The 26,982-nt window shown below is 41.6% G+C and overlaps 8 protein-coding genes across 13 annotated transcripts; 4 read left to right on the top strand and 4 right to left on the bottom strand.

Moving 5' to 3' along the window:
* Positions 1–75: 75 nt before the first annotated feature.
* Positions 76–1,485, bottom strand: LOC111600577 (pinin). Of its 2 annotated transcripts, none has more exons than XM_023316765.2 (2): positions 492–1,485; positions 76–452 (listed from the first exon to the last, which is right to left on the bottom strand). In XM_023316765.2, exons 1-2 carry the CDS (start codon positions 1,392–1,394, stop codon positions 243–245), a joined length of 1,113 nt encoding a protein of 370 aa, XP_023172533.2. In that variant the 5' UTR covers positions 1,395–1,485; the 3' UTR covers positions 76–242. The 2 variants fall into 2 exon arrangements, with proteins under 2 accessions (XP_023172533.2, XP_030082032.1); XM_030226172.1 differs by having other exon boundaries at positions 77–449; positions 489–1,485.
* Positions 1,486–2,150: 665 nt separating this feature from the next.
* On the top strand, positions 2,151–4,010 carry LOC111600576 (actin-like protein 6B). The gene is made up of 3 exons (XM_023316764.2): positions 2,151–2,526; positions 2,591–3,433; positions 3,501–4,010. Exons 1-3 carry the CDS (start codon positions 2,325–2,327, stop codon positions 3,734–3,736), a joined length of 1,281 nt encoding a protein of 426 aa, XP_023172532.1. The 5' UTR covers positions 2,151–2,324; the 3' UTR covers positions 3,737–4,010.
* Positions 4,011–4,085: 75 nt separating this feature from the next.
* LOC111600579 (S-methyl-5'-thioadenosine phosphorylase) lies at positions 4,086–5,830 on the bottom strand. The gene is made up of 4 exons (XM_023316766.2): positions 5,752–5,830; positions 5,410–5,571; positions 4,513–5,292; positions 4,086–4,455 (listed from the first exon to the last, which is right to left on the bottom strand). The coding sequence occupies exons 2-4, from the start codon at positions 5,458–5,460 to the stop codon at positions 4,417–4,419; spliced, it is 870 nt and encodes a 289-aa protein (XP_023172534.1). The 5' UTR covers positions 5,461–5,571; positions 5,752–5,830; the 3' UTR covers positions 4,086–4,416.
* A 119-nt stretch (positions 5,831–5,949) lies between these two features.
* On the top strand, positions 5,950–7,700 carry LOC111600573 (threonylcarbamoyladenosine tRNA methylthiotransferase). Its single transcript, XM_023316762.2, has 2 exons — positions 5,950–6,963; positions 7,017–7,700. Exons 1-2 carry the CDS (start codon positions 5,965–5,967, stop codon positions 7,677–7,679), a joined length of 1,662 nt encoding a protein of 553 aa, XP_023172530.2. The 5' UTR covers positions 5,950–5,964; the 3' UTR covers positions 7,680–7,700.
* An 18-nt stretch (positions 7,701–7,718) lies between these two features.
* LOC111600572 (uridine-cytidine kinase-like 1) lies at positions 7,719–14,340 on the bottom strand. Of its 5 annotated transcripts, none has more exons than XM_023316758.2 (9): positions 13,912–14,251; positions 12,682–12,912; positions 9,952–10,238; positions 9,780–9,886; positions 9,538–9,708; positions 8,877–9,013; positions 8,624–8,810; positions 7,970–8,563; positions 7,719–7,904 (listed from the first exon to the last, which is right to left on the bottom strand). In XM_023316758.2, the coding sequence occupies exons 1-9, from the start codon at positions 13,974–13,976 to the stop codon at positions 7,788–7,790; spliced, it is 1,896 nt and encodes a 631-aa protein (XP_023172526.1). In that variant the 5' UTR covers positions 13,977–14,251; the 3' UTR covers positions 7,719–7,787. The 5 variants fall into 5 exon arrangements, with proteins under 5 accessions (XP_023172526.1, XP_023172525.1, XP_023172528.1 ...); XM_023316757.2 differs by having other exon boundaries at positions 12,682–12,930; positions 13,912–14,250; XM_023316760.2 differs by lacking the exons at positions 12,682–12,912; positions 13,912–14,251 and adding an exon at positions 14,284–14,340 and having other exon boundaries at positions 7,720–7,904.
* A 185-nt stretch (positions 14,341–14,525) lies between these two features.
* On the top strand, positions 14,526–20,277 carry LOC111600570. Its single transcript, XM_023316755.2, has 3 exons — positions 14,526–14,914; positions 15,049–15,212; positions 15,473–20,277. The coding sequence occupies exons 1-3, from the start codon at positions 14,857–14,859 to the stop codon at positions 20,072–20,074; spliced, it is 4,824 nt and encodes a 1,607-aa protein (XP_023172523.2). The 5' UTR covers positions 14,526–14,856; the 3' UTR covers positions 20,075–20,277.
* A 354-nt stretch (positions 20,278–20,631) lies between these two features.
* LOC111600580 (proteasome subunit alpha type-5) lies at positions 20,632–21,684 on the bottom strand. Its single transcript, XM_023316767.2, has 3 exons — positions 21,585–21,684; positions 21,376–21,522; positions 20,632–21,315 (listed from the first exon to the last, which is right to left on the bottom strand). The coding sequence occupies exons 2-3, from the start codon at positions 21,506–21,508 to the stop codon at positions 20,711–20,713; spliced, it is 738 nt and encodes a 245-aa protein (XP_023172535.1). The 5' UTR covers positions 21,509–21,522; positions 21,585–21,684; the 3' UTR covers positions 20,632–20,710.
* Positions 21,685–24,940: 3,256 nt separating this feature from the next.
* Positions 24,941–26,575, top strand: LOC111600589 (skin secretory protein xP2). The gene is made up of 4 exons (XM_023316780.2): positions 24,941–25,022; positions 25,149–25,379; positions 25,442–25,921; positions 26,013–26,575. Exons 1-4 carry the CDS (start codon positions 25,014–25,016, stop codon positions 26,280–26,282), a joined length of 990 nt encoding a protein of 329 aa, XP_023172548.1. The 5' UTR covers positions 24,941–25,013; the 3' UTR covers positions 26,283–26,575.
* Positions 26,576–26,982: the final 407 nt, after the last annotated feature.

The raw sequence follows: 26,982 nt of genomic DNA, 5'->3' as shown, positions 1-26,982 counted from the left end.
GAAATCAGTTAAAATAATAGTTCTAAGTTGTAATTTATAGTAATGTATTTTTTAAATAAACTTATTGTGCATTTGATATAAAAAACTAAGCGTATAATCCTTCTTATTTAAAGTTTTTCAGATTGAAGTAGTATTTGGCACTGAGCGAGCCTCTTTATTGGCAGTTTCTGATCTTCTTTCAGCTGATCAGAGACCCCTTCTATGATGAACTTACATTGTTATCCAACTTCCAAAAAACGCAACTAAAAGCGCCTTTTGCTTTTCCGCCTCACATTCGACATAGGCAAATGGTCTTTCAGATCCAACCGCTTCAGTCTCACTTGAACCCGCTTTACATAGTGCTTGGCGCTCTTGAGCGGCACATAGCGCAGCTGAAGATCATCTTTTTGAACGGGTGCTACTTCTGACTGACTCTGTAGCTTCTGCTGCTCTACTTTAAGAAGATATGGTGGATCTTCTTTGATAAGTTGTTTGGAATGGCGATCAATTGGTTCTGGAGACGCATACTCTGGTTCAGGCTGTGGGTGCTCTGGTTCAGCTTGTTGGTGCTCAGACTGTGTGTACTGTGGTTCTGGCTCTGGTTCAGGCCGTGGGGGCTCTGATTTAGATTGTGAGTGCTCTGGTTTAGGCTGTGAATGCACTGATGCAGGCTGTGGGTTCTCAGGTTCAGACTGTGGTTCTGGATGAGTATGTTCTGGTTCAGGCTGTGGGTGCTTTGGATCTGGCATGCAATGCAGGTTGTTGAAGTTGCTGCGGTTGATGCTGATGGAAGTAATACTTTTAGGCAGGTCTTTGACGCATATTTTCTTAAAAAACTCATCGTAATCGCTCTGCACCAATTGAGCTTCTTTTTCACCGAGTGACTTGCACACTGAACGCCCATCGCGCTCTTCACTAAATATGGCATCCAGTACCTCTACCTCTAACTGCCTTTGCAGTGTCGGCGACAATTGTTCAATGAACGGCAGCTGATTGAGAATAAACAATTGCGTTGGAGTAACTCCCTTGACGTTCGCTCGCGGCTTGACGTCCATCATCTTGCTAATTTTCCACATTATAGTGTGCAGTTGTTTTGGCCATCGGTCCTGTTGTTTTGTGAACAAGGGACAGATGGAACGCAAGATGTCCCAACGCCAGCGGAGCTCCTCAACGGAAAAGGGGGTACTGAGCTGTAAGCCTTCGTACCCATGGTTGAAGGCCTTGGCTATTTCCTCCCAACCCCACTCTTCGTAGTCCTTGTCATCTTGGGGATCCACCGCTTTGCTAAATAGGTATGGATACATGTAGATCAGTTCGAGAAGGCGAAGATCGTTTAAAACTATTTGAGAATTCGCGTTTGTATTTGTGATGTTGATTTCTATTTGTGTTGAATCCTCACAGTCATTATTGTCCATTATGTTATACTTTCTTTTTTATTTCAATAGTCTAGACTATTGTTTTTTAGTTGTTAATTTGAGATAAATTTAAGAGAATAAACTAAATGAAGATGGACCTATCGATAAGAATACTTATTTTCTTATCGCTAGTGATGGGAGCTAGAGATGATGCCACATGTATCATCCCTAACCGAGCCTTGCGATGCTTATTGTAAAAATTAATCGCCACGGTATTTGACTTTTATTGCAAGCTGAAACAGGAATTCACTTCAACTTTCGAGTTAAGGGATGATATGTTATATCTTATTTTATTACCTTTTCAACTATTCATAATATAACTATAACTATATAATATAATTTTAATTATAAAAAACATTATCAAATGGGCTAGCAGCTTACTAGGCTTGATTAATTTTTTTATTTACTATCTTCACAGTTGCATAGTTAGTTATTCTACGCAAAGTACTTTATAAATGTTGGAAATGTTTTAAAAATATTTTGCAGACGTTACTGCAAATTCAAATTTTGGCTGCCTTTTAAGACACTTCTTGTATATCGATATAATTGCGCTTTAATATAGAATTATTCAACACTTGTTGCTTAAATGAACTGGAACTGCTTGTTTATTCAACTCGATCATCCGTACTTGATTCGTTTACTGATTGCTTGGTGTAAAATATTAGTTTCTTATATGCCATGTTGCAATGCTTTTAATTAAATATTTATTGAAATTTTTTATATACAAGTAATATAATTACAATATCATAAACAAACACTAGATTCGTTCATTTGGGGGTAGTACTTTTGTTTTTCTTAAATTATTGTGTTAGCCAACACTGTTTTTAAGCATCTGCCGGTGATTTGAGGCAGCCGTGTACACAATATACACACATTTTGCAAATAATTCCGTTGTGAAATAAGTTAAAAAGTTGCAATCAAAACGCCAAGATGAGTGGCGGAACAATGTTGTATGGCGGCGATGAGATTGGTGCGCTAGTTTTTGATCCTGGGCACCATTCCCTGCGCGTGGGATACGCTCAAGAAGATTCGCCCAAAGCTGAAATCCCTTCTGTTGTTGGCATTGGTACCAGCGCGCCCGACTCCAATCTAGATCCAGAGACGAAAACAGACAATAACGCTACGCCAAATAGTGAGTACAAAGAAGACAGTACAATTAATATTTCACTAAATAACCCTTACATCGTTCACAATAGATGCCGACGCGCGGAAGTTCTATGTGGACACAAACTACGTGAATGTCCCTCGGTCACAGATGGAGGTGCAAACATATATGAAAGACGGCATGATAGACAACTGGGAGCTATTTGAGAAAGTCATCGACTATGCGTACGCAAACGTCATACAATCTGAGCCAGAGTATCATCCGGTGCTCTTTTCAGAGGCTTCGTGGAACGTACGAAATAACCGCGAAAAGCTAACCGAGCTTATGTTTGAGAAATACAACGTGCCAGCCTTCTTTCTGGTCAAGAATGCTGTGTTGGCCGCGTTCTCCAGCGGACGTGCCACAGCTCTTGTGGTAGACAGCGGCGCTACACATACATCGGCTGTGCCCGTGCACGAGGGCTATGTGCTCTCTCAGGCGGTAGTTAAATCGCCGCTTGGTGGCGATTTCCTTTCTAGGCAGTGCAGGCAGCATTTGGAAAAGCTGAACATTGACTTGTCGCCCGTGTATAAAATAGCATCAAAGGAGGTTGTCAAAGAACGAGACAATGCACGTTTTACACTGCGAAAATTGCCCGAGAATCTCACACAATCGTGGCAGAACTATATGGTACAGCTAATGATGCAGGACTTTCAAATGAATGTTCTCCAGGTGCTGGAGAATCCTTTTGACGAGCGTGTCGCCTCCCAAATACCTATGGTTCATTACGAGTTCCCCAACGGCTACCACCAAGACTTTGGCTCGGAGCGCTTCAAAATTGCCGAAAGCCTGTTCGACAATGCAATGTTAGGAGCAGGACAACTTGCTTCCACCAGCGTTGGAATGTGTGATGCGGATGTGCGTTTATCACTCTTCGGCTCCGTTGTGGTGACAGGTATATGTCAGGCTTATTTAATCAACTTAATCAGAAGACTAATCCAATTTATTGTCTTCATTTGCAGGTGGAAACACACTTCTTCAAGGTTTTCCCGAACGGCTCAATCGAGATTTGCAATTGCGCGCGCCCTCGAATACGCGCCTTAAGATGATTTCAGCAAACGGCAGTGTCGAGCGAAGGTTTGGCGCTTGGATTGGTGGCTCCATACTGGCCAGCATTGGCACTTTCCAGCAGATGTGGATATCATCGCAAGAATACGAGGAGGCTGGCAAAAGCCAAGTGGAGCGCAAATGTCCATAAATTCAGCTCTGCGCCAAGCAAGCAAATTCCAATTATTATTGTATATTTAGTAAACAGATGATAATTTTTTATGTAAACTATTTAGTGTGCACCCAGATCAATGGGCTGCTTTGTCAACTGACCTATTTAGGTTCCATTAACAAGTCTATAAATGTATTTTTTCTTGATCTTATTTCAAGAATTGGGGTTTGTTTTTATAGCTGTCAGTCGACAGACTATCTTTCTCTTATCTTTCACCACACATTATAAGTAAACCTAAAAACTCATTTTTAGAGATATGGTGAAAATATAAAATGCTTGGCTGTTTATGGATATTCTAAAGCTGTATTTGATTAAGTAGTCTTTTAGGTCAGTAAGATACGGTTCGTTTATTAGAGAACTTTATCAGGATATATACTAAAAATCATCACTTGTTAAAGATTTATATTATTTGTTTAGTGCATTCGTTGTGCGGAAATGTAATTTTAGGATTGATCGTTCGCTGATGGAGGTTTGTAATGGCTCTCTGGTTTTAGGATAAATTCTCTATGCCGCTTGCCCGGTTCCACTTCATAAGCAATCTTTATAGAGTGAAGTTTTGGCTCATGTATCTTAGAGTTCTTTGAGTAGGCCGGCTTGCCAAGCGGCTTTCGGCGTCGAATGGTATCTTTGGTTATTTGGGTGCATAGTATTAAAAATCGTCACATGGCACCGGACATAGTGTTGTTGCAGACGCATTGCTAAAAATGGGATCAAGATGCGTTAAGCAGGTATTCAAATTGTGAAGCTGTACATACCTTGGCATTTAAAATGTCTTCAGACCAGTCTTCCTTGGCAATGCGGCCAACAGCATTCACTAGAATCTTCTTCACCTTAGTCACGTTCTCAGCAAAAGTCTTGAGCACATCCTGCACGTTGACACCTTCGCAACCCATACGCCAGCAATCATAGTCAGTAGCAATAGCTACGGAGCCATATAACAAGCCCGCCTCCTTAGCCAGAACAACTTCTGGGCAAGTTGTCATATTGATCAGATCTCCGCCCCACTGTCGGAACATGTTACTCTCCGACCGGGAGGAGAAACGCGGCCCCTCTATGGTAACAATAGTAGCCTTATCATGTGCATCGTACTCCAGTTCCTTAGCCGCATCTAGCAGAACCTTCCGCGTGCGCTCAGAGAAGGCTGGATACATGGGCAAATGACAAACGCCAGTCATGCCCGCGTGCTGGCCATCATAGAAGGTCTGCATGCGCTTGGTGGTGCGATCAATAAAGTCATGCGGCACCACCAAATTACCTGGCTTAATGGACTCTCTGAGAGAGCCACAAGCAGTCGACACAATCAGATGTGTGCAGCCCACCTGACGCAGGGCCCAAATGTTGGCACGATAATTTACATTGGATGGCATTATATCATGCTTGCGACCATGTCGAGCCAAAAGGACACACTGTACCCCTCCGATTTCACCTTCAATGAGGGAATCAGACGGAGCACCGTATGGAGTTTCCACTATCTTTTCCTTACGCTGCTCCAAAATGTCCGGATCATCCAGACCCGAGCCACCAATGATACCAATCTGTGATTAAAAATTATTGAAAAATATGTAAGCGTGTATTAAATGTACATATATATTCATTTATATTTTCTATATATATATACATATATATTCAGATAAATGGATGGCTCTTCTCACCTTAACTGGAATCGGATCTAGATTGGTGTCTTTACATTTAATGTGTATCATTGTAATAGACGGATTAAAATGCTGTATACCGGATTTAAAATGTGATGAAGAACTGGTCGCTGTCTCCGCGCTGATAGCGTTGTTGTTGATAAGATGTCAAGTGTAGCGCAGCTGAAAAATGTAAGGCATACTAATTAATAAGGTGTGGGAGTTATAGTTTTTACAACAACAGGTTTCATAAGAACATGAAACTTTATCAAATGCTGAAATAAACTTAATTATAAATAAAATTACTACAATATAACAATATTTTGAATTTTTCATTTATTGGCAATAATAGTATTTGATTACAATGCAAATTTTTGTAAATGTAGGGTGTTTTTGAACTTGTAGCAGCTTAATAGCTTTAGCTTTGTCTGACAGCTTACACGAGAGACAGAGATCGTTTTTCAACACTGTTTTAACATTTTCTGGTCACATTACATTTGTAAGAAGCAGACAAATGTAAACAGCTGTGTTCATGCAAGCACATGTGCCGATGCACCAGTTTTACGAATTAAGCCAATGATGGGATATGAAATTGACTTGCCTGGCAACGATATAGATGATATAGAGGACTTGATATCGCCCGAAGATATAAAACCGCGTGAGCGTTATGAAAACAAACAGAACGTTACAGTGCGTGCGAAGAAGCGTGCACAAATCAAGCCCGCGTTATGTGATGGCGACACAGAGGCGACGCCACAGCCGCAGAAAACCATTTACGAAAGTGTTATACCAGGCACCCAAAAGGTTTATGTGAAGACATGGGGCTGTGCACACAACAACTCGGACTCTGAATATATGGCCGGCCAGCTGGCAGCGTATGGCTATAATTTGAGCAGCAAGGACGAGGCAGATCTGTGGCTTCTCAACAGTTGCACCGTAAAGAATCCTTCGGAGGACACTTTTCGCAATGAGATCGAATCTGGCATGCGCAGCGGCAAGCATGTAGTTGTTGCTGGATGCGTGCCGCAAGGCGCCCCAAAGTCCGATTATTTGCGTGGACTATCCGTGATTGGCGTGCAGCAAATCGATCGAGTTGTCGAGGTGGTCGAAGAAACTCTGAAAGGTCACAGTGTGCGCCTCCTCCAGAACAAGAAGGTCCACGGCCGTCGAGTGGCCGGTGCACCATTGTCGCTACCAAAGGTGCGAAAGAATCCGCTAATCGAAATCATATCCATAAACAGTGGATGCCTCAATCAGTGCACCTATTGCAAAACTAAGCACGCACGTGGCGATTTGGCTAGCTATCCGCCGGGTGAAATAGTTGAGCGTGCACGTCAATCCTTTGACGAGGGTTGTTGTGAAATCTGGTTGACTTCTGAGGACACCGGTGCCTACGGCCGGGATATTGGCAGCTCATTACCAGAACTGCTCTGGCAACTTGTCGAGGTCATACCTGAGCACTGTATGCTACGTGTTGGTATGACGAATCCGCCCTACATTTTGGAACATCTCGAGGAGGTAGCCAAGGTGCTACAGCATCCACGTGTTTACTCATTCCTTCATGTGCCCGTCCAAGTAAGCTGCTATAATTAATTATATAAAACTTTTATTAAATTGATTTTTTGTAGAGCGGCAGTGACTCAGTACTGGGCGAGATGAAGCGAGAGTATTGCCGCAAGGACTTTGAGCACGTGGTCGATTTCTTAAGGTCTCGTGTGCCCGGTCTGACAATTGCCACTGACATTATATGTGGCTTTCCCACAGAGACGGAGCAGGACTTTGAGGAGACAATGACAATGTGCAAGAAATATCAATTTCCCAGTCTGTTTATCAATCAGTTCTTTCCCCGACCGGGCACGCCGGCAGCCAAAATGGAGCGCATACCAGCTAATCTGGTAAAGAAACGTACCAAAAGGCTAACCGATTTATTCTACAGTTACGAACCGTACGCGGGTCGTGAGGGCCAGTTGTACACGGTGCTGGTAACAGAAATATCACATGATAAGCTTCACTACGTGGGGCACAATAAGAGCTACGAGCAAGTGCTGCTACCAATGCGAGACAACCTGCTGGGCACTCGGGTGCGTGTGCGAATCACAGGCACAAGCAAGTTCAGCATGATGGCCGAGATTCTGGACGAGGAGAGCGACTGGACACGTTGTGACTATAGCAAACCAACTCAACTCACGACATGCCAGCGCAGTCGAGGCCAACACTATATAGGCATCGCTTTATTAGTAGGCGCCATAGCATATACGTTGCAACTGCTTTATCGTTTGTTATCTCAGTGAAATAAAATGACAAAAAATGGATATTGAATTGATAATTTAAGTAACGATTGGTTTAATCCTAATTGTATATATATTACTAAGAATCTTATTTCGCTGTTATGTTGGCCTTTAGTACTCATCCGAGGGTTCGGTGCCAAAGTAACGATCGCCAAAGTTGCCAATACCAGGTATTACATAAAACTTGCTGTTGATCTCTGGGTCCAGAGCGGAAGTCACAATTTTCACCTGCTCAACCAAGAAGTATTTATATAGTAGAGCATATATATGGTAGTAATACTAATATAACTGACCTTGGGAAAGGCATAGGCGATCGAGTGCACACCTATCTCGGCCATCAGCAATGAGGCAAGAATAATATTCTGCTCGGGAACATCATGATCGAGTAGCACTCTGATGGCCATCATGGCGGCAGCGCCAGTCGCCACGGTAGCATCCATCAGTATCACTTTAAAGTCTTTTATATCTTTGGGCAGGCGCAGATAGTAAAGCTCTGGCTCGCCCGTTTTCAGATTTGTCTGTATTAGAATCTTGCCAATGCGTATGTCCTTGCATACATCACAAACGGCCTGCTCCATTGTTTCACCTGCTCTCAATATGGATACGCCGCATATCTTACGGGACTCCATGCGTTTGCCCTCGTAAAAAACACCTTGCGGTGTCTCCACGCAAGTTGCCTTAAAAGGAAACAAACTTAATGCATATTCTATGACCAGCCGTATAAGCCGCTTCGAATAGAAGATAAACTCATCCCGCGACGTATTCTTGCAACGTATGAATGTGTGCAGACCCTTAATTTGTGGCGTTGGGTGCAATAAATGCAAAGATTCTGGCATTGGCTGATCCTTATAAGAATTGGCCAATGTTTCACGTAGCTTAAAACCACGCTGCAAGTCAAATTTAATTGGTTGGTCAATTGGTCAATTGATCAGGCGCTTGTCTCTTACCAGTTGCAGCTGTGTATGTACATGTTGCACTATAAGAGCTATTGCCACTTTGTTCTCGCCCCCACGTGGCACAATAATGTCCGCATGGGCCATTGTAGGCGCTATATAATTAGCGTACGACGGCTTTACCATATTTAGATATTGCTTTAGAACACCTTTCAAGTCACGTCCCCGCTGCGAGATATCACTGAAAGTTTTTTAATAAGTGATTATTAGATCAGAGCAGCTCTATCTATCAAATCGATTCGCTTACCGCTTAAGTCTTCTTGCCAGACGAATATCTGGGTCTGTGTCCACAAAGATTTTCATGTCGAGCAGCTTCAGCACCTCAGAACTATGAAAGGTAAGTATACCCTCGAATATTATAACATTAGCGCCATACATGGTTTTCTAAAAGCACATAAAATATTATTTTAAATAAGTAACAGATATTTACTATAGATAGTACATATAATATAATGTTTGAAAAACTTATCTTTACTCCACATCATATAATAATATTGAGTTATCGTACTTTAACAGCTGCTATAAATATAGCATAGGAGATAAGATGTGACATAATGTGTGACATAAATATATTTGATAACTGTCGTTGTTTCATATAATACTTGTAGAACAAGGCATTGCACATTGTATACCACTCGATATTTTTATATATTTATATTTAACATTATTTTATGATCATATTGTATATTAACCCATTTCTTTTTTCCTGCCATGGAGAAATCGATTTCATGCAATGCGAGTTTCACAAATTGTTTATAAATTATAGTATTATTATATATACACTTAATCTAAACAATTAAGACTGTTCTGGATCATACATTCTTCTTCTGCTTGTTACATACATTTTCACAAAGCCATTATACCCTTAATTTAATGGATTCAGGGTATAAAAAGCCCAATCAAATTACCGTCTGACTCTCTCGGCCGTGCGTCACAAAATTGTAAACTGGAACTTCCACCTTTCTGCCCTCCTTCAGTTTGGTGAGAACATCGATAAGCAGATCAATGTCAAATGCATCTGGATGATCAAAGTTATATTCATTGATGAGCGCCAGCTCATGTTGCTTCTCATTAAGGATCTACAAATAAGATAAGAGAGCTTTAATATGATTTGCATGTTGAGTGTGTAGCATTCTTCACTTTTTTATACCTTGTAAAAGCAGTCCATGGACAATAAGGTCACCCAAGGCACATCGAGGCTTTCTATGATTTTCTCTGCCACAGTCGTTTTGCCAGAGGCACTGCCTCCGCAAATGCCTGCAAATATATATAACTATATATAAAAATAACTCAGCTATAGATATTGAATATGATTTACGCACCTATGACAAAGGGTTCGACCTGTTGGCCGGCACAATTGTACCACGGCGGTCGTCCGGCCGTATAGATGGTGCGATTATTCGAGCGTATTATGCCCTCGGACGGATTGGCAGTGGTTGTCTGGTTACCAATCGACGTGGTTCGCTGACGACGTCCCGAACGCCGCATCGGCGACTCTAGGGCCGACTTTGCCGGCACAGTTGTTGGCGAGGCCGGGCAGCAATTGAGTTCGCTGCCCATTGCACTGGTATCAACGGCGATCGGTTCGGTAGCATCTGGACGATCATCGCTGCAAAAGCACATCAAATAAGAAAATATTAAAAATAATATTTAAGACTCAGATATGTACAATAACGATTAACTACAACACACAACTGCAACAAGTTTCAAGTGCCAATAAAAATATCAGTTAATAAACACTGATTTCGCATTTAACGTGCTCCCCTGCCTTTTTATTTTTCAGATTAGATTCAATTGGCACACGACAACAGCGATTCCCGGTTCCCTGTGCTTCATCATCGCCCAAATATTTGCAGAATAATATCAACTAAAAAAGAATAAGAAAAGTAGAAAAAACCCCACTACTTGATTTGATTTTTTTAGTATAATTTAAATTTTCATTTCAGCTGAGTGGTGAAACTTTATTTAAGCAAAGTTTGCTTTAAATACGTCAAAAAAGTGAGAGTTAATCTTGTACTAAATCAAGTAGTAATCTATTAGTACAAGTTCTTATTAAAATATTTAAATTTTTCATCGGTTAACAAAAACTGATTTTTGATAACTATGTTTATGAGTCTTATATTTCTCTTTATGTAGATACACTTATTGAAGATATATATATATCTATATACTATATATATATATATATATATATATATATATATATATATATATATATATACACATTTGTTATGTATTATACATTGTATGAAAAGTGTGTAATACCCTCAGCTAAGAGTATTAAAAACAATGCGCAAAATCTAGGTATCTTAATCTATGATAAGCAGTGACTAATTAGCTCTATCTGCCTATTTCTCTCTCTCTCTCTCTCTACATATATCTTTGCGTCATATCTGTCCAATCGTTTGATAAAACAGGGTATTACAAGGTTTGATATTCAAATTATATTTATAATTGTGATTGTATATATTATTAAACAGAGTCATTATTAATCATAAGTAAAAATCAAATGTATCAGTTTTCATTACCATATTGCTCTTGCCTCGTTTATTTATTTACCATCCAATCTCTAGAGTCTAGACAGTACACAATAATAAAGACGTGCACACATCACAGAAATTCATTTCAGACACATTTCCCAAACCAAAGTAATAGAACACTTTCGAGCCCCAAACAGAATCGACAAAAATACACGCGCATGCATGTTTACAATAGTCTACTATATATACATATATAAAAAGATATATATATATATATATCTCAATAGTAAAATTGATATTTTATGTAAATAATAATGGGGTAAATGAATAAACACAAAAAAAAAACAAAAAAAATGATGACAAGTAACTAAAATAGCAATTTTATTGCAGATCCCATTTAAAAAGATAATATTTGTTCCTGTTTTATGTTTTTTTTTCGATACCAAAATAAGTAAGCTTGTTCAGCCACTTCAGGTAAATAAGCTATAATATATGGCTATATAATGCAGTCTTCCCCTGTCACCACCCCAAATAAACCAACCATTTTCAGTCTGGAGGTATGCAAAATTCTCAGACGAGCCTCAAATAACCCTTGCGGAAAATGTTCGCTATCCACAATTCAGTCAGTCAACTGCATAATAATGCAAAAAGACATACATACATACGTACATATGTGTGTAACTAAGTATGTAAACTGTAATTACGTCTGCTATACGAGTACCGTTCATTGCACTCATTGTGGGTGTCGTACATTATACACAGTATTTATTCCTTAGACATATTCGCAATTTTCAGGCAATTGCTGCAGCCGTTGCTACTGTAGCTTATTTATAGTTGAACAGCGCATGAACATATGTATGCATGCATGTATGTATAAAATGTATGTGAGCATTGATGAAGCTTAATATCAATATAGTGCGTGAAAAATATGGTTAGGGGTTGGCTTCACGTGTTGCGACCAACAGGTTGGTAAACCTCAAGGACACAAACAGGAAGAGACAGAGAGAGCGAGAGAGTGACAGACACAAAGAGAAAATGCCTTGCCAGACACACACATATACATACATACATATGTATCTGCACATAATTGGAGCGAAAAGAAGAAGAGGCCATATTGTTAGGACGCATGCATAGAGGCAGACGTGGCTTGATCGCAGCCATATTGAAACAAAAACAACAGCAGAAAAAGCAGTAGCAGCAGCAGCAGCAAGAGCAGCATTTGCTGGCGCTGTTTTTTTTCTCTCTGCGATGCCAACCCGACAGCGGCTAATAAAAAGTTGACTCGGAGACTCGATAAACGATATTGAAAAGAACGTTAATTAAAGACAGAAACAAATACTGGAAGTAACAACAAAACAATTAGAGCTTGAGTTTAAGCACAAACACACACATAAGCAGACAAGTACATAGATATGCGAGTGTGTGGTGAAAATGAATAAATAAATCCAATACGAATGATACAACAAACAATGAAATGGACACATATGGACATACAACACACATACACATATCCATACATACATGTGCTTACTGTATGCTAATTTAATGTGAATAAAAATGCATATGATTTACATGTGACTATGACCGTTGCTTTTGACTGCAGCCTTAACCTTCTTCAACGGGTTGAGCAGCTGTAGATGTAGCTGTGCTTGTGCGTGTTGTTGTTGCTGCTGCTGCTGATGATGAGTCGCTGCTGTTGGTATTGGTGTTGGTGTTGGTGTTAGTAAGCCGGCTGATGGAAATACTGAAGGTGTTGCTGATTTTGCTTTTGCGGTCGCATCATTATTATTGCTGCTACTTTTGCTGCATAAAAACGTAATGCTGCTCATTTTAGCCAATGAGCCGAACCAATCCGACAAGCCGTTTCGTTCAGTATATCAGAATAAAGCAACAAAATGGGTCAATCACTTGCGTACACACAAACAAAAGCACAGGCACAGACACGTCCACAGACACGCACACAGGCACACGGCACACTCCCACACACACGCACGTATGTTTTCACAATGTGCCTAACGCCTTTTGCATGTGATGCGATTTACTGGCTGCGCTACAGAGTAGCGTGCTTCCGAAATAAATTTCTATTGTTGCTGCTGTTTGTTATTGTTATTATTTTATCTGTTAGATTTGTTTTAGTATATGTAGTGTATTGGCTACCGGCACCGGTCAAAATGCAAGCAACGTGATGCAGACGCGTTGGAGAATGACTAAAATGTGTGTGAAGAAATCGCAATCGGCCGTTGTCTATTTCAGCGACTGTCTATTCGCAGAGCTAAGGTTAGAAGCAACTGACGACGTCGACGTCGACGACGACGACGACAACGACAACGACAACGACGACGACGACGAAGGTACAGCCGAAAGGTAGAGCAGCCACTTTTCTGTTGTTGCTTGATGTTGCTTCGTTATAACTGTGCTTGTGTTTGTTGTTTGCACGAAAAAACGTTTTTTTATTCTGCTGCTGCAACAGCGTCGAGACTTTTTGACGTCGACGTCAAATTTCAGTAGCGAATGAAACTTAATTTGATCATATGTACATATATACAGTTTAAACATATATGGATGTATATATTTACATGTATGTATGTTAGATATCTAACAGAACCACGCTATATCACACGGTTATGTATAACAATATGTAAAATTATTTAAGCATGCATGCGTGTTTGTGTGTGTATCTGCATACATAGGTACGCGATTTGACGAATTTTAATCGCGTGCTCAAGTGTTAAGGCTTCTCGGTGATGAATGAGTTTTGGGTGAATTTCACATATCACTGTTAGCACCACATATTCTTGTTACCTGTCGGAACTTGCAGAACTCGCTGGACTGTAAAATTTTATTTGTTTTGTCTGTGTCACAGACATATTTCCCTAATGTTATGTGCTGCTGCAATTGCAATGTTCAGAACGTTAGAACCACGCGGTGATTACTTTGTCGTCTCTCTTGCCCTCTCACTCTCTCTTTCTCTGTTGTTAACGTGTGCATGTAGTATACCTCAGAAATGTGCGCAGTTGCGGTTTTATTGTCTTAACACTGGCGTTTAGCCCAACGTAATAATCAGCTGAGTGTAATGTACCAAATATAATAAAAGCAAAGAATAACTTAGAAGCATATTTTTTTAGGCATTTGGGCAGCAGAGCAAATTTAAATTTATATATGGTATACGCATACTCGGTATTTTACGATGCTCAGTCAGCTGTTTGTGGTGAACACGGAAATTGTGTAACGTTTACTTAACACTGATTATTCAAATCAGCTGCTTATTGTGGTGGATAGACAAAAAGTGGTCATGGCTATGACAGCTATATTGTTGCTACATGACGATATTTGCATATATGCATATACACTGCATATTGTTGCCCTGGAGAAGAGCGATCAATTGTTTTAAATTATTTTGTACATACGATACATGGCACAACTTGTTACATATAGTTACAGGGAAAACTGAATATTCGTTAAAGTTTATTTTAAATTTGTAGCGATGGCAGTCTAACTGTGATTCTACTGCTTTCGGTGAACATAGTTCCTGAAAAACTGTGACTTCAATATTTCGTGACATGTAGCAGTTGCTTATAAAAAACACATCTCTACTGCAGCTAGCGGACGCAACAATATCAGATAATTTCGTGAACAGCCAGCCCTGGCACTGGACAAAACCTTTTTTATTTTAACCAATTGTTTATGTTGTGTTGAAATTATGATGGAGTAGCTGTGCAAAACTGGCTAGTGCTTCTTTCAATTAGTATGGCCTATATAAATATAGCAGAATGGACGCCCGACCAAGTTACAGACTGGATCCGAGGTAAATCTATGGCTCACTTAACAGGTCAAGGAAAAGTGCAGCAGCAGCAACAACAACAACAACATTCCATTCACATCAAAATTGTAATTGAAACTATTTCTTTAATATATTTGTCTTTCCTACTCGTTGCATAGGTCTCGACGAATCCATGGAAGCGTATTTATACGAATTTTCAAAACACGAAATCAGCGGACGAGCACTGCTTAATATACGGCCATATGAATTGGAAAATTTGGGTATGAAGGCCATCGGCCGTCAGGAAATTGTCCTTGAAGCCGTTGAGAATCTGCGTAACTTTGTAAGTTTACCCTCATTTTATGGTCCATACTAACGGCAATTAGACGATATCTTTATATATATATATACACATACAAATATATACACATATATATATAAAGATAATGTAATAAAAAAATGATGAAAACTTTAAGTTTAGTTATTGTTAAACGGATCCCAGGCTTATAAACTAATGCTAGTTTATATATTCCGACAGTTGCCGCTGGTCTAGTGATTTTAATTTAAATTGCCTTAAATACTAAATGATTATTTTTTATTCAGCATTATCACCTGAAGAATGATAATCTACAGTTTATGGCATTGCATGTGGGCACTGCCGCTCGCAATTTGCATCGTGAATTGGCCAAGAATCATGCGGACAGCACAGATATTGACACTCGCACATTACATGATATAACCCGCACGATTGCGACGTTGAAGCCGCTGATTGGGAATTTGGAGCGATCGCCGTTTCGCAATCAGGACATGTATCGGGAGTATTGTGGAAATGTGTTGCGCTGTGGCTTGGAGTTGGCCACGATAGCACACAGGGATCGCTTTGCAGAGCGTCCAGTTGCTCAGATCAAAGCAACAGCAGAGCGTTTGGAGCGTCTGGCTAATTTCATAATACAAGATATTTCGGATCCGATGGTTCTGCAGCCAGCATCTCTCAATCTTGTGACACTAAAAAAGCGTGAATCAGATCTGGGCTTTAACATCGAATCGAGCTATAATGGCATTCATCGCGTTACTGATATCAAATACAATTCACCTGCCCATAATTCGGGTAAGATCGAGGATGGCGATGAGATCGTCCAAATTAACTACCAGACAGTCGTCGGCTGGCAGCACAAGACTGTGCTTCATCATCTGTGCGAAGCTCTGCCAGATGTTGTGCTCACCGTGAAGAAACGACCGAAGCATACCAAGATGTATGGCCAGATTTATATGCAGCCCTATCGGCTGCCAAGCAAGAAACGCAACATGGCCAGTCGATGGGCGGACAATTTGCCCAGTCCGAGTCCACGGGCCGCCTTCCTAACGCTGGAATCGACGCACAAAACGCCGCGAGCCGATGACGGCAAGGGCGTCAAAGTGAAGGAACTTGTGAAGGAGCAGGTGCAGGCGCAAGCTGCTTCAGATTCGGATTCCAGTTGCAGTGATATACCCACGCCCACTGATCCAAAGTCTGCCAGTCGCGAGATGCGCTTGTACTATCCTAAGCCTAGGGCACTGCTGCAGCGGCGTAACACAATTTGTGGTGATGAATTCCTTAGCTTGAAGCATCCACATTTGGTGATACCCTCTTGGCATGAGCGTAAGCCCGGTAGCGGCGGTGGCGCAGGTGCTATTTGTGATCCTGGCTCGCCCAGCATTCGAGACAAGTCTATCTCGTTTGGTTATGGCCTCGAGATAGCTCCCCGACCCACAACCTGTATAGGTCTGGCAGCCAGTGAGAGTGCGGACACAGACAAGCGGCTGTTCAACGAGGCGCGCAAATTAAAGCAGCTGACCGAGGCGGGCCTGGCGTCCCAGCAGCAGCTGCAAATGTTGGATCGCTATAAGCCCGGCGTTAGCAAAGTAGTGCGCTTCGATGCTAACATGAAAGTGGAGGATTATGTGGTGAAGAACGAGAAATTTACGTGCAATGTGGAAAATACCATACTGGAGACCTTTGAGCCAATACCATTCGCCGATGAAGGTGACGAGGATGCGCTAGAAACGCTGCGCAGCTGTGCCAACGAATCCAGCGCCGAGCTAATCCAAGCCATGGAACTGGCTACACGCGAAACGCCGCCGCTGGCGGAGGCCATCAACACGCCACTCATCCAACAGCAGCAGCAGCAACAGAATCGCCGCGGGCGACTAGACAAAAGTCACAGCACGCCAGCCTATGATAATTCGGGCGAGGAGGAGTCAGATACGCCACCGCCAGCCATTGAGCCGCGCAAAGAATTTCTGCTAGTGACGCCGCCAGCACCACCGCCGCGTCCGCGCAAACAACGCGAGCTAACACCACCCGTTGTGCCACCACCGCCGCCCAAGCCAGCTAGCATGCAGCAAGCAACCACTGCAGCGGCTGCAGCAATAGCAGCAGCAACAATAGCAACCACAATAACCACAGCTAGAGAACAGGAGATCAGTGAGTTGTTGACACCTAGCAAGACGCGTACGTTGACGTTGAAGAAGAAGCACAGCCTTATGGCTAAACGGCGCAATACGAACCTCAAGCTTCTGGGCACTGGGGACATTCAGGGGCATCTGTACAGGCGTACGAAAAACTTGCGTGGAGTCACCTACTGGGCACGCATCTACTTTGTCATGCTGGATACCATTTTGTATGGGTTTCGCAGCAAGCAAAGCTCAAGCGCCAGCTTAGTTATTTTCCTGCCTGGCTTTACTGTGTCGCTGGCCAAGGAGGTGCACTCGAAGCCGCATGCCTTCAAGGTGTATCACACGGCCAAGAGTTTTTACTTTGCCGCCGAATCACTGGACGCGCTTAATCAATGGGTGGAGTTTCTAAGACTTGCCTCGCTCAAGCTGCCAGCGGTTAGCAACGAGACGTGCAGCAGCAAGGATCTATACTCGGAAAACGAAAGCTCTGGGGAGGAGGAAAGTGATGCGCTTATAAGCACAAACCTTTGCACACCATCACCGCAGGCAGCCAAAGATGTGGTTGCCACACTGGCAGCTGGTGGCAGTGCTACGCCCACCAGCAGTCTGAGCAGCAACAATAGCATGAAGCACGACCGTGGCTACTTTGACTCGTTGCGCAAATTCACAATGGGCACGTTCAAGAGCAACGCCGCCAAGAACAACTCGAGTGATATACCCGTGCCAACAGCGAACTTTCAAACGTTTCGCAAGGTGCCCGGTGGCAGTTGTGGTATTCAGATAGGCGCCAATACGCCGGGATATCATGATCCGGCGCAGCCGCCCACGCCAACAGCCAAACCGGAGCAGCCGCCAACTGCATCGTTGCCGCGCAAACTGTCACGCAGCTCCAGCCGCAGCTCTGTGGTGAGCGCTGCTTCGACGAGTCTTGGTCCGCCAAATTCGCCGGCGCCCACGATCAACTCGCTACAGCAGCAGCAGAGCTACGATGAAAGCAACAGCCCCAGTCCCAGTCAGAGCCAGAGTCCCAGCCAGAGTCAGAGTCCCAGTAGTAAGTCGAGTCTGAAGAAGGTGCCGTACCATTATCTGCACGCATCAAATCCGAATTTGGAAGTCTTTGAGTATCATCACTCACATACGAAAACATTTATGACGAAAAAGGTAGGCGGAGATGGCACCTTGGATCCGCATCACCAGACGAACAATATACAGGGATATATGACGCTGAAAGATTTGATGCTGCGCAAGCAGCTGGAGGAGTCACAGGAAATGTACAATAATCGTGTGCATCTCGGCGTCGAGAAGCACAACAGACACTTGCGTACCGACTCCAATGCCAGCCAGCAAACAGCAACGGGAGTGGCTGCTGCGCCAGCAACGGCTCCGAAGCAAGTCGTCAATGGCAGTGGCGAGAAGCCGGCAAAGATACAAAGCTTGAGTCTGCCCAAGACGCCGGACTATGAGTTCAGCTTTAAACCGGAAGACGAGAGTATTAAGCGCACGCGCACCAAGGAGGGCCAAAAGCTACGTGACTTTGGCTACGAGCTCATCTTTGGTGATGAGCCGGCAACCAGCAGTAGCAGCAACAACAACAATAGCGCCAGTGTCTCCAGACAGACGAGTTGCAATGAGCACGAGAAACAGCTGTTACTACAGCAACAACAGGAGAAACAGCAGCAGCAGCAGCCACAAAGCACACGGTCCAAGTACTTTCTACGCTCGCAGCAGCTGTCTAGCTTTCTGCATAAAAGCAACAAGAAACAGCAGCAGCACGATCACGGCGAGGTGGGCTCCCAGTCGAGTAATAGTGCCAGCAGCAGCAAGAAGAGCAAAAATAAATCCAGCAGCAGCAGCAGCAGCGACAGACGTTTTCCATTCCCGTCGGTGACCATGACGCTGCCACTGAACAAGAAGTGCAAGTCCAATCATGCGATCGATGGCGGCAACATTAGCGGTAGCGGCGGCGCCAGTAACACCAGCAGCAGCAGCAACATTAAAAAAAGCCAAACGTACAATCAGGATCTGCGGGACAAGGTGGCGGGCACCAAATATGATGCGCATCGCAAGAATTCGGCGCCCATACCCATCTTCTCCAAGCTGTCCATATCATCAACATCCGGCTCCAGTGCGACGCCCACACGACCTTCAAAGGAGAATCGCTTTCTTGGCTCGCCGATGCTGCATCGCACACTCTTTAGTCACCATCAACAGCAGCAGCAACATCAACAGCTACAGCAGCAGCTGCATCAGCAGACGCCCAGCAGCGCGGATTTGGATGCGGACTGCGATCAAGAGATATTCTCCCAAGTCATATTTCCAATGCAAAGTAGTCAGCGTAGTCGTTTTACAGCTGCATCTAATACGAATTTGTGTGCGTCTGAATCGTTGTTGCCGCCTTTGCCACCAGCTCCGCCGCCGCCAATATCATCAGCAACAGCAGCAGCCACTGCTTCTGCCACTAATTCTGCTGCACCTTCGGTTGCTACTGCAGCTACGGCTGCTGCTGTAAAAGAAGATATAGCCCTGGAGCAGCCAACAACACCAAAAGTATCCAGCACCAACTCGGTAGATTCGAAGGCCGCCACGCCGGACTATCCAAATATGGAGTGTCCGCCAGTCTTTGAGCCGGAAATCTATTCGCTCAGCGAACCCAACACGAGCCTCTCTCGGCTTATGCTGCGCAACAACAGCAGCAGCAATACAAACACCAACACCAACAGCAACAATACAAACACCAATAGCCCCAGTAGTGGGGAACATCAAACTTAGGTGTGATGTAAACAATTGTGAATGCTCTATATATACATATATACATTTACATACTATATACTCGTATAGATAAGTATATATAATTTTGTTCTTTTTGGTATTTGTCGATTGATTATTCATATCCTTTTGTACTCACATGCCCCATTAGCCTGATCGATACATATATATATATTTAGATTTATGCATACGAGCCTTATTTGCATTATGAGATTTCGATTTCATCTATAAACAAATATTTAATTACACACAAAAATCAAAGTCTGTGCATCGTAGAAAAACGCTAGAAAAGAATATTAATGAAAATTCTATATGATTTGCCTTTACAATGCGATTAACCAAGTTAATCGAAGCTGTTTGATTTGCTCAACAGTTCGTATCTAGCATATATATATTTATACATAAATGCATTGTAGAGGGCCTTTTAGGACAGCCCAAATGGGCTCCCTCTAATATTTTAGTTAGTATACACAAAATAAATGAATACGTATAAATAAAGTCAACTGTATATAAAAAGATAAATCAAAATTGTCTTTTCCTAATATAGCACAACTTCGAAAGATTATCGATTTAGAATCCCTTTATTCACAAATATTTTTTCAATAACCAAAATGTTGCAGTATGTAAAAAATAATGCAATTAGGCCAGATTTTCGATAAGCCTCTTCACCTCACTCTCGGGCATCATTGTGAACTCTTTGTTTGTTGTTGTCATGGTCATTAGCTCGACGTTGGTCTCGTTTAGTTTTTCCTCCATGACTTGCTTAAGCGTGTTCAAACACAAGTTGATGGCATCGTTCAGTGTCATCTCTGGCGTGTATTTGTCCTGAAGATTCTGTTGGGCGCCCTCGCTGCCCGACCCAATTGCCTTGGCGCAGTAGCGTATATATGTGCCGGAAGGATCCATATGCCAGAGCTGCGGCTGGCCGTTTTCGATGCCGGCAAACAGTACGGCCACACCAAAAGGTCGACTCATTGCGGAGGCACCATCGCCGTCACCGCTGTCACCGAACTGTATGGCCAATGTAGAGACAGCCTGGGCACATGACTCAACGGTCATCGATTCATTGTAGACGAACCAATGATTCTGACATTCAACGCGTGCACGTTCAATCAAGGTGCGCGCATCGGCCATTAGTCCAGATGTGGCGCAGCCAATGTGGTCATCCACCTTCACAATCTTTTCTACTGTCTTCGGCACCATCATTGTTGAAGTGATGCGCTTTTCCACGGCCAATACAACGCCTGTACAACACTTGCGAATAGTTAATTTGAATTTAATTGTGAAAATTTTACAATACTTACTGTCGTTTGTGCAAATGCCAATTGCAGTGGAGCCCAATTTGATAGCCTCTATGGCATACTCTACTTGAAAGAGGCGGCCCTCGGGCGAGAAGGTGTTGACACCGCGATCATACTCAGAGCGTGTAAGAAACATGACGATATTTTCAGCTGCAAATCAGATATATAATAGCATTGACACATCTATAATAGAATGAAAAAATTTGGCTTACTGCTTTTTTAAATTGACTTTTAAACGACAAACAAACCAATTTCCAAATGCCGGAGTGACTTTGATGCTAAAATGACTTGCGTATAAAATGACAGCGGCAGTGCTGCTAAATGCTAAAAATAAACAGTGCTGCATAACAGAATCAGGTGGCAATATAAATACGGCCACACTGCTTCGTCGCCGAAGCGCCAGAGTTTGAATTGTCTGCATTATACAAATCAACTTAATCATGCATAAGTACCACTTTTATCTAAATGCATTTTATTTCTATTAAATTGATATAATTATATATGTATATAAAATTATATAATAAGCATAATTATATAATAAGCAGTCATTTTAGTTTCTTATTAAAAATAAAAGTGAAATAAAGCGTTTACTGATTTCCCTTGTTGGATATGAATCCAGTTTTCTGTTGATGCGGTAAATCTCACAACTGTTCAATTTAAATTAAAGCGAGAAACTGTTGCACGCATACAGAGATATAGTTGATATTTTTGTTTGTGATTGTACTTTTTAACAACTATGACCAAAAAAATATTTTAAAAAATCATACATATGCAAATTTGGAACACTTTTCGTTAATTTTTAACAATTTCAAGGACTTGTCGCAAAGATGTTAGCAACTATCTTGGTACGATTGCTTAAGACTGATTTACTGATACCTTTTAAAGACATTACATAAGGCCAAGCAAAGGGCTAGACAATCTCTTTGTTTTTTTATTGTTGCCAAATAAGAAATGGAATTACTAGGTCAAGGCTAATGTATGGCAACTGGCAACTGGCAACTGACACCCGGCCCTTCTATTACACACTTAAGCTTTTCATAAACTTCGTACAAAAACTGACTTTTCCAAAGGGAGAGGCACTCACAATTAAAACGAAGGTCATTGACCAAAGTAATAGTTGCATATGTAAAAAAACATGTATATACATTAGCTTATTGTATTAAATCTGTAAAACTATTAAGCTGTAAAGCCGTAAATATGCGACGAGAATTGTTGTTACACAAATAGCTAACTCTAATTCATAATTAGAAACGCAATAATGGGCAATTAGTGCGCGAAATATAGCGCTCAGCTGCATGTTGAAATAGAATAGGCATGTAAATGCTTATGTATCTGCCGTTCCACCTCTTTCATCGTTCCACCTGCCTACCCCTGCTCTCTCTCTCTCTCTCGTCGTAGACTGTCTTCCGCGTCTTGTGCGAGTTTCGAAAAAAGAAAAAAATGTGTTTTATGCTTTATTGCTGTTTAATACATTGCTAATGTTACTCAGCGAATGTCTGTCTCTATGTGTGTGCTTGTATGTGTGTACATATGTTTAATTTTGGGTTTTGTTTTAGTTTAAAGCTGCGGCAGGCAACTGCATGTTGGCTTTTTAAATAGCCAAACGGCTGGGGTATCTGGCTATCTATTCAATTTAATGACTCTTATTGCACAAACAAAACCTAACACACGCACACATCTACATGCATAAATACATACATATATGTACATATATCACGTGTATGTACAGTCACGCTGTTAGCTCCTACAGGCTGTAATCACGAATCGTGCCACATCGAGTCAAGTCTCCAAATTGTTGTTGGCTGACTCTGTGGCATGTTTCGAACCTATCAAGGCTGCAAATCAAAATGGTTTTTTGAACCGAACCACTTTGAGCCCGGAAGCTTGAAACTCGTACTGGAACAGATGGAAAAGAAAGAGCTGTATCAAAATCTAAAAAGAATTATATGTAATAAAGATTAACCAAACAAAAATCAAAATAAAATTACGTTTATATATAATAATATAGAAAATATTATGTTTTAAAGAGTATAAATAATTGATAATAAAATAGACAAATAGATCGGTAAAATAGATAATAAAATAATTATTTATTTTAAATCTATTTTATAAAAGACATAAGAATATAAATTAGGTCTAAATACTTACTGTAAAGGTTTTCATACTCTTCCATGAATATTCTTAATATTTTTTATTTTTAAATGAATTTTATATATTTTTATTTTTTGAATATTAAAATTATTGTTTTAAAATTTTTAATTTAATTTGAAATATATAAAAATATTAATTATCTTTTTCAAATTGTACTTCTGTGTTTAAATAATATGGTAAATGATAAATATGAAACTGAAAGTTCTTAAGAAATGCTTGAAGTGCACATTATATATATATAAAATAATATTAAAAGATATGAATACCTACATAAGTTATTAACTAAAATTTAGCTAAACATTATTTGTGATCAATTCTATGCATATACATAAGAAACCAAATATTTATAACTTGTTAAAATAAAATGTTATGGGAATATACAGCTATGCGGGTTTTAAAACATTTAGTAAAACAAGTTAACGAAATGAATAGTAATTTGTTTAGGGCTGCATGTGAAAAGCCTTCCACCAATAAGAGTATCTTGTGTACAGTTTAAAACTCAATGCCAATAAAAGAGTTAAAGCTTGACAAAGAGCGGGCAAACAAGGTAAAATGGGATGAGGCACAAAGAAATTATGATGTATGGGCTATCAAATGTCGTACGCATTGGGTTTAACCTTCGTCATTGTTGCTTTTGCCACTTACCACACACATTTTGTTGGCGACGAGTCATTGAAATAGAAAACAAATGCAATCGCTAGTCGATTTGCATAATCTAGCATTGATATCAAAGTGTGTCTATTGATATGCCTCTGAACGTATCCCATTCACGCAGGCTCCAAAACGCGGGAACGAGACGAAACGAAACGAAACGAAACGGAATTAACGCGATGTCAATGTCTGGCTTTAGCCATTACATAAAGCCAATAACTGCAGCTATAACTAGCTTAATTCATATTGTTATTATGTATGTATGTAAGTGAGTGCGTGTATGTATATGTATATGTATATGTATGTAAATATATAGCTGTATATCTATTTACATTTATCTATCTGGGTCTTTGTAACGATTTCCTAGCTATTGTTATAGGATAACGACCCGAAGACAACGTTGTAACACATCAAGCATAGCTCCTGACTTGGCCAACGGGATGAACGCTATTCGATATATGAGAAACAAGTTGTTGCTCATATAACACACAGTTCCCCTCAACATTTCATTACTAAGCCAAATCCAACAGCAACAGCAAAAGCAACAGCAACAGAAATAATAACAACAACAACAAAAGCTTCAAAGTTGCGAATGTGCCGCAGCTTAAAAGTTGTTGCCGCAGTCGCCGATCGGAGATCGGAGATCGGAGTGAAGCGGGGGCTAGGGGAACTGGGGGCTTAGTGAATTGCGTTGCGATAGACCAATTTTTTGGTGTGTATAAAAGCCGAGTGCAGCGAGTCAGCGAATCAGTACCAACTGGGATCTCGTTATTGGTATAACACAGCTTATTGTGGAGTAATTGGTTTTCCTCGTGAGACGTCAAAGCAACAGCTCAACAATGCGAATGGTAAAGGAAGACTCGTTGCGTTTCATTTCTGATCTATGTGCGAAATATTAACTGGTGTTATTGTGATCCGTTTAAGGAGTATTCAGTTATACAAATATATATATATATATGGACATCCTTTTACAGTTCGTTCTTCCTTGTCTCGCCGTGTGCGTGGCAATGGCCCACTGTGCGGCCATCGATGAGAAGGCTGAAAGCAGCCAAGCTGAGGATGCTGGCAAGACTGTGGAGAAGCGTGGCCTCCATCTGGGTGACTATCATCATCATCATGAACATATCAAGACAGTGACCATTGAGAAGAAGGTGCCGGTTCCCTACACTGTGACCAAGCATGTGCCTTATACGGTTGAGAAGAAGGTAAGACAGCTTGATCAAATGATAAGGAGTTGGTCGATTCATCGATTCATTCGATTTGCCAGATCCCATACGAGGTGAAAGTCGATGTTCCACAGCCATATATTGTAGAGAAGAAATATCCGGTGCATGTGAAGGAATACGTCAAGGTTCCCGTTCATGTGCCTAAGCCCTACATTGTGGAGAAGAAAGTACCATATGAGGTGAAAGTGCCCGTCGACAAGCCGTACGAAGTGAAAGTCCATGTACCAGAACCATATGAAGTGATCAAGAAAATTCCCTATGAGGTTAAGGTGCCAGTGCCACAGCCCTACGAGGTGATCAAGAAGGTGCCACATGAAGTGAAAGTGGAAGTGCCAGTGCCCAAGCCCTATGAAGTGATCAAGAAGGTGCCGTACGAAGTTAAAGTAGAGGTCGAGAAACCATATAACGTTGAGGTTGAGAAGCCCTACGATGTTGAGGTCGAGAAACCGTACACAGTCGTTGTCGAAAAGAAGGTGCCCTACGAGGTGAAGGTGCCCGTCGATAAGCCCTACAAGGTTGAGGTAAGTTTTCGAGAGAGTCCTTTGGCTACTTCTTCATATTCATATTCTATTTGAAATCTACATTTTGGATCCATATATTTTGATTCTCTAGGTGGAGAAACCATATCCCGTGCACGTTAAGGTGCCCGTACCACAGCCCTACACTGTTGAGAAGAAGGTACCCTACACCGTCGAGAAGCCCGTGCCTTATGAGGTTAAGGTGCCCATTGAGAAGCCCATACCCGTCTACACGGAGGTGAAGGTGCCCATTCACAAGGAGATTCCCGTACCAGAGAAATACCACGTCGAGGTGCCGATCTTCAAGCACCACGAGGATCATCACAGCTACCATGGCCACCAGGGTCACCATGGTCACTATTAAAGATGAAAATGAGCAAGAGAACTTGGCATGACTGCCACCACAGAACGCGAGCACAAGGAGTATACGAACATCAACAAGAACAACGAGGTAAAGAATATGTTAGAGAAGACACAAGGACACTGGCAGAGAGTCTTTGTCGCAACGTTGAGCTGGACGTTGAACGGGTGATAAACACAAGGAGGAGAGGAAACAGAGCAGAAGGAGGAGCAGCACAAGTAGCAGCACAGAGGACAAAACTGATTAGCTGGCTACTTGGCAAAAACAACAACAACAACAAAACGAGATCTGGCGAATTTCGTTTAGCGAAATTCGCATATGTTTTTAAGCCAAATGTGTTATACTTTTATTTGTATCATTGTTTTAGTTTTTTATTTAAATTATAAGCGAAAGAAACACTGAAAAAAGAAAAGAAAAACAAAGCCACAGCGAAATGCATTAATTGGGCGGAACGGAATGGGAAATGGGCCGCTTGCCATTTAAGTGAAAGTGAAAAGCAAAGTTTGCGACCCACAAAGCGTGCAGCGTAACACAAATGAAGACGGAAAACTGAAAACTGAAAATTGAAGAAAAACCAGTTACCAGCAACCATTGTTGTTGTTGTTGCTGTATCTGCAATTCGATTGTGTATTCTTGGCCAGTTGGTTATGCAAGAGGCACACGAGCGATTGCATAACGGAAATTAATTACAGGAAGTGTAGCT

This window comes from Drosophila hydei, unplaced genomic scaffold (genome assembly GCF_003285905.1).
Source record: "Drosophila hydei strain 15085-1641.00,03,60 unplaced genomic scaffold, DhydRS2 tig00000060-arrow-pilon, whole genome shotgun sequence".
Taxonomy (NCBI): Eukaryota; Metazoa; Arthropoda; class Insecta; order Diptera; family Drosophilidae; genus Drosophila; species Drosophila hydei.
The sequence above is the reverse complement of the archived record's forward strand: the minus strand, read 5'-3'. Positions and strand labels throughout refer to the sequence as shown.

Coding starts and splice junctions, on each gene's coding strand:
- LOC111600577 (XM_023316765.2), bottom strand. CDS start 1,394: ATGGACAATAATGACTGTGAGGATTCAACACAAATAGAAATCAACATC. Junction 453..491: donor CAGAGTATGCGTCTCCAGAA/CCAATTGATCGC, acceptor ATCAAAGAAGAT/CCACCATATCTTCTTAAAGT.
- LOC111600576 (XM_023316764.2), top strand. CDS start 2,325: ATGAGTGGCGGAACAATGTTGTATGGCGGCGATGAGATTGGTGCGCTA. Junction 2,527..2,590: donor CAATAACGCTACGCCAAATA/GTGAGTACAAAG, acceptor CGTTCACAATAG/ATGCCGACGCGCGGAAGTTC. Junction 3,434..3,500: donor CGGCTCCGTTGTGGTGACAG/GTATATGTCAGG, acceptor CTTCATTTGCAG/GTGGAAACACACTTCTTCAA.
- LOC111600579 (XM_023316766.2), bottom strand. CDS start 5,460: ATGATACACATTAAATGTAAAGACACCAATCTAGATCCGATTCCAGTT. Junction 5,293..5,409: donor TAGATCCGATTCCAGTTAAG/GTGAGAAGAGCC, acceptor TTTTAATCACAG/ATTGGTATCATTGGTGGCTC. Junction 4,456..4,512: donor AAGACATTTTAAATGCCAAG/GTATGTACAGCT, acceptor TCCCATTTTTAG/CAATGCGTCTGCAACAACAC.
- LOC111600573 (XM_023316762.2), top strand. CDS start 5,965: ATGATGGGATATGAAATTGACTTGCCTGGCAACGATATAGATGATATA. Junction 6,964..7,016: donor TCCTTCATGTGCCCGTCCAA/GTAAGCTGCTAT, acceptor GATTTTTTGTAG/AGCGGCAGTGACTCAGTACT.
- LOC111600572 (XM_023316757.2), bottom strand. CDS start 13,976: ATGTCTGTGACACAGACAAAACAAATAAAATTTTACAGTCCAGCGAGT. Junction 9,014..9,537: donor ACGGCCGAGAGAGTCAGACG/GTAATTTGATTG, acceptor ATGTGCTTTTAG/AAAACCATGTATGGCGCTAA. Junction 8,811..8,876: donor CTGGCAAGAAGACTTAAGCG/GTAAGCGAATCG, acceptor AAAAACTTTCAG/TGATATCTCGCAGCGGGGAC.
- LOC111600570 (XM_023316755.2), top strand. CDS start 14,857: ATGGCCTATATAAATATAGCAGAATGGACGCCCGACCAAGTTACAGAC. Junction 14,915..15,048: donor AGTTACAGACTGGATCCGAG/GTAAATCTATGG, acceptor CTCGTTGCATAG/GTCTCGACGAATCCATGGAA. Junction 15,213..15,472: donor TTGAGAATCTGCGTAACTTT/GTAAGTTTACCC, acceptor TTTTTTATTCAG/CATTATCACCTGAAGAATGA.
- LOC111600580 (XM_023316767.2), bottom strand. CDS start 21,508: ATGTTTCTTACACGCTCTGAGTATGATCGCGGTGTCAACACCTTCTCG. Junction 21,316..21,375: donor TGGCATTTGCACAAACGACA/GTAAGTATTGTA, acceptor AGTGTTGTACAG/GCGTTGTATTGGCCGTGGAA.
- LOC111600589 (XM_023316780.2), top strand. Junction 25,380..25,441: donor CTTATACGGTTGAGAAGAAG/GTAAGACAGCTT, acceptor TCGATTTGCCAG/ATCCCATACGAGGTGAAAGT. Junction 25,922..26,012: donor ATAAGCCCTACAAGGTTGAG/GTAAGTTTTCGA, acceptor TTGATTCTCTAG/GTGGAGAAACCATATCCCGT.